At 47.7% G+C, this 5,000-nt stretch overlaps 1 protein-coding gene across 1 annotated transcript in view; it reads right to left on the bottom strand.

Annotated features, from left to right (window-relative positions):
• Positions 1-1,248: 1,248 nt before the first annotated feature.
• Positions 1,249-5,000, bottom strand: part of pou4f2 (POU class 4 homeobox 2) — a 4,050-nt gene continuing 298 nt past the window's right edge. Inside the window, exons 1-2 of the mRNA XM_017701439.2 lie at positions 4,286-5,000; positions 1,249-3,856 (exon numbers count right to left, since the gene is read on the bottom strand). The exon at positions 4,286-5,000 is cut by the window's right edge and continues 298 nt beyond it. Coding sequence (XP_017556928.1) covers positions 2,855-3,856; positions 4,286-4,543 — 1,260 coding nt within the window. The 5' untranslated portion in view covers positions 4,544-5,000 and the 3' untranslated portion in view covers positions 1,249-2,854. The remainder of the gene's footprint in view (positions 3,857-4,285) is intronic.

Here is a 5,000-nt window from a genome sequence, read left to right as displayed (position 1 = left end):
CACTTTACAAATCAGGTTCCACGTGTTTTTTTTTTTGAGCGCGAGAAACATCTGACGTGATTTCCAAACGCCCTTCAAAAAAAAAAAACAAAAACAAAAAAAAAAAACGACAAGACGAAAAAAAAAGCGAGCAAAAACGTTCCCTTCAGTTAAGTCATCAGGAGGATCTGCGTTTACATTTTACATTTAGAGGCCCTTCACCTCACGTTAGCGTCACGTGACCACCTCGCTTTACTCTTTTTTTGCATATTTTACGTTTTTGCGTCATTTTACTTTTACATTTTTATGCGTGCTAAAAAAAATCTTGATAAAAATTTAAATCTTGACCTTTAGAGTCAAACCGAAGCCTTCATCATCCTTCCTCATCATCAACCAAATCAAACGCTCGCGACTCCCTTTTCAATTCCGCTCTCCAGCCAGCTCCTGGAAACAAGCGAGGTGACACTCCAGTCGTTTTATTTAATACATTTTCTTTCCCACCTTTTCTTTTTCATGCGGCCTGCATATAAAAAAAAGCGCGAGTGAACTGAGGTAGAGCTTCAAAGGCTGCCTGTCTGTGTCGGTAGAGGAGCGAGACCCGCAGACTGTGGATTTAAATGGAGCCCGGCACGTTTGGCAGGCGAGGTGTTTTTTTCTGGCGGGCTGACATCTGGCAGCGCTGCGCTCCAGGGACCTGCCCACATCTCTATAGACCCCATCATTAGACTCTAATAGAATATTAGCATTTGCTCTCAGGTAGGGGCTTCGAGGGGCTGCCAGTGCTGGCAGCGAGCAAGTCGTTCAGCAAGAGAAAATAAATAAATAAATAAATAAAAAAGCAAATTACTGGGCGATTTTGAGAATCTGAGCTAAGAATTGTAATATTTGAGACCACAGGCTGATCTCGGTGCTCAAACAAACAGCTTTAATCTCATTTTTGGCGAACAAGTGTTGAAAATAAAACACTCGGTTTTGTGTTTGGTTGATGTTTTTGGTCCAAGGATGGAAACAACATCAGATTAGAGTAGCTGCTCCCTCGTGATCAGGCCTTCTAGGGTGAAGGAAGCCACCGAGGACGTCCAATAAAATGTTACTTTTTTTTTGTTCTTTAATGAAACACAGTTCAGTTCAGTTATCAAATGATAACTTAAATATACATGGATGTAATAAATCAGTAAAATCATTCGACAAGTTAAACCTAAAGCAACAGACATTACAGAGAGAAGTTAGCGCAGCTAAAACAGCAAATACAGCAAATACCTGTACGGATTATCTTGTGTGTTCGACCAAATGAGTTATTTACATTTTACACGTAGAACTTCCATGAAACGGATCTTTCTTTTTCTTTTCTCTTTTTTTTTTCTTCATAAAGAAAACATTAGCAAACACGGTGAATTTTTAACAAGCAATGACTTCATAATGATACGCGTCTATTTGTACAAATCAATAAATTACCAGAGAACATACATAAAATAATTTGGAAAAGGAGTCAAAAGGAAAAATCTCATATATCTCTCAAATGTGCCATCTCGGAGGTTAAAGAAAAACGAGAAAAAAGTCAATAATTAGTGGCTTATTTTAAGCAGTTCTTCCCCACCCTCCCTTCTTTTTTCTTTTTTTCTAAGAGAGGGCCTTTTTCTTTGCTGTCAGAATATGGTTTTCTCGAGCAACAACAAAAAAAAATGAAGAGGGAATCCCGATAAATATGTAATGAAGTAAACATTACCTCACATGATAAATAGTTCATAAGAAACACAGCCACGCTGGAGTGCAGGCGATATCGCGATATTGCAGCAGATATTTGTCTGGCGAACAGCTCAACCTTGCTTTCCAGCTTCCATATCTACATGATTCGGTGCTAAGCTCCTCACGTCTTAATGAGAAATACATGGCTATTAATTCTTGGTCTATTTCTCTATTCCAGGAGGCGGTGTAAAAAAACAGACGAAAGGAATCAGGTGGTGGGTTCAGGTATTGTGGGACATCAGCTCATTTTGGCCAGTGTGTCGGGCAATATTGGGCCTTTCAATGGCAAAGCCATTCTTCTATTTACAACATTTTCCTTTGGTCATTTACAAAGAATACGCTTTTAAGCATCACGTGGAATTGGAGTAGGTTAACCGATAGCCCAGGATACCTGAACCAACACTATATTACAGCTAAACCACCATTCACAAGAAACTGTTATTCACAATCTTAATAATACTCTTGTAAAACTGGCAGTCGCTGTCAAGGTGCCCTCTTTTTTTCTTCTTATTTTGATTTTATTTACTTTACATTAACCCTGAATTTTTGTTTACGGCTGATTGCATCGTGGACAGGTTGAGAAAGAAACGTATTGCGAACGAAAGAGCCACTTCCTCTACTCAATAATCGCTATTAGCAGGCTATCCACCATCCATAGCCCACTGATTACTTTACACAGGATTATCTCCCCAAAAAACCAGATCATTCAGCTTTCAAAGCGGCCAATGGGACGGATTGAGGCGTAAGAGAGTCACACTCCACTGACAGACAATGTGTAGCATAATAATAGTTTCTGTTTTTGTTTTCTTTTCTTTAAAAAAAAAAAGAAAAAGAAAAACAGGAGAAAAAACAAACAGGTCTTACTTGGTCAGTCAACCGGTCCGTTAAATGCTTCCACATCCTCTTTGACGTGAGAGTGATTGGGGCTTATTTTCAGTCAATTGGAATATGATATTCTGCTTCAATGCACAAGTATTTGACGACTGGGAGTGGGAGGAGAAAAAAGAACAAAAAAAAACAAAACAAACAAAACCAAAGGCAAAAGCAAAGGTGTGTGCGGTACGAAATATGTTACAAATCGTCTTTTTTTTTTGTTCAAGAGTGTCTTTGTGGAGACGTGGCGGGGCGTTCACACGCAGGCCGAGTACTTCATGCGTTTCTGTTTCTGCCTCTGGTTGCAAAACCACACGCGCACCACGTTCTTTTTGAGGTCCAGCTTTTCCGCGATGGCCGCGATTTTCTCCGACGAGGGCCGCGGCTGGATGGCGAAGTACGCCTCCAGAGACCTCTTCTCCGGCGCCGCGATGGACGTGCGCTTCCTCTTCTTCTCGGCGCCGTTGAAGAGCTCTGGCTTGCTGAGCTTCTCGCGGTGCGACTTCTCGGCCTCCTCCAACCACGCGTGCAGGATGGGCTTGAGCGCAATCATGTTGTTGTGCGACAGCGTGAGCGACTCGAAGCGGCAGATGGTGCTCTGGCTGAGCGAGCCCACGCCGGGGATCTTCAGGCTGGCCAGCGCCGCGCCGACGTCCGCCTGCGTCACGCCGAGCTTGATGCGCCGCTGCTTGAAGCGCTCGGCGAACGCCTCCAGGTCCCTCGGGTCAGCGTCCACGTCGCTCATGCAGCCCGCGGCGTGCGGCTGGAGTGCGTGCGCGTGCGAGGGCAGCCCGTGCGCGTGCGCGGCGTGCGCCATGCCGATGGCCGCCGCCGCCTGATGCATGTGGCTCACCCCGGCTGCGGCCATGTGGGCCCCGGGCGCCGCAGACACCATGGAGCCGTCCGGGGCCAGAGCGAGGCCGCCTGGCGTCAGGTGGTCCAGAAGCTCGCCTTCCAGCGCCTGGTGCGGCTGGTGGTGGTGGTGGTGGTGATGGTGGTGGTGGTGGCCGGCGCCCGCCAGCGCGGAGGGGTGCGTGATGGGCACGGACGACGAGGACGTGGATGAGGACGAGGAGGTGCACGGGAGCGCGTTCATGGTGTGGTAGGTGGCGTCCGGCTTGAAGGGGCTGTGGTGAGGAGGGTGGTGCTGGTGGTGGTGGTGGTGGTGGTGGCTCTTGGTCGGAGAGACGATGTCCACCGCCGCCAGAGCTTCGGCGCGGGCCAGCAGACTCTCATCCAAGCCGCCGAATATATTGCTCTGCAATTGCAAATAGAGCGCGCACATAATCGTCAGCGAGGGAATTCACGGCACACGCGACGCGATTTTAAAACATTTCCAGCATGGTGGGGAAAAAAAGGGAAGCAGAAGAAGAAATCCTACAAACACACACGCATAGGCACACACACACACACACACTTACGCACGCACGTTTGCACGCGCTAAACAAGACACATGCAACATCCCAGGTCATAAAAATTAATATGAACGGCAAAACCAGAATGCATAAGTTGGGAGGGAAGAGGGGGCTGGGGGGTGGGGGGGAGGTTAGTGGTGGAAGCAAAAAAAATTATTGGAGGTGTTGGGTGATTTGCTGTGCAGATATAAAAAAAACATCAAGCACGGAAAAAGAAAAGTGGGCTGTCAAAAAAAGTGGGTTTAAGCGGCTGATTATGCAGAGATACGTACCGGTGGGGTTGGGAGACATGCTCGGCGCATCGCCTCCGAGCTGCTTGCGCCGCTGGCGCTGCTACTGCTGCTGAGGCGCGTGGACGAGCACGAGGACGAGGGCGCCGAGGAAGAGGACGAGGATGAGGACGGAGGAGAGGAGGAGGAAGAGGAGGCCGCTGTGGCGGACGAGTGCAGAGCGGAGTACTTGGGTTCGGGCAAGCTGGTATGTGGCAGAGCGAAGGCGTGCTTGCCATTCAGAGACATCATCATCATCATCACACAGTTGGTGAGGCGACCGAGCCTCTTCTCCGATGTTGTTGTCTGTCTTTTTTTTCTTTTCTCTTTCTTTTTTTCCTAACTCCTTCCTTCCTTCCTTCCTTCTTTCTTTCGTTTCTTCGACTTTCTGCGCGAGTTCACGAGTTCAAGCCCCCTTTTTCGCCTCGCCGGAGTCTTCCTTCTCGCGCCTCTCTGCCGCTGCGCGTCTGGAAGCGAGTGGCGATCAAAACAACAGAGGAGAAGAGGAAGAGGAGGAGGAGGAGGAAGAGGAGGAGGAAGAGGAGGAGGAGGATGATGATGATGAGCCGAGTCTCTAGACACAACGCATCCACTGCTATTACCTGCCGGTGTGGGTTCTCCTGCTCGAAGTGCTCGAGCTCCAACAACCTGATAAAGCCATGCAACCTCTTCTGCGCGGTTTCCTCCCTTTCGTTTTTTTTCTTTATATATGCGTGTG

Source organism: Pygocentrus nattereri, chromosome 5 (assembly GCF_015220715.1).
Source record: "Pygocentrus nattereri isolate fPygNat1 chromosome 5, fPygNat1.pri, whole genome shotgun sequence".
In the NCBI taxonomy this organism is placed as follows: Eukaryota; Metazoa; Chordata; class Actinopteri; order Characiformes; family Serrasalmidae; genus Pygocentrus; species Pygocentrus nattereri.
The sequence above is the reverse complement of the archived record's forward strand: the minus strand, read 5'-3'. Positions and strand labels throughout refer to the sequence as shown.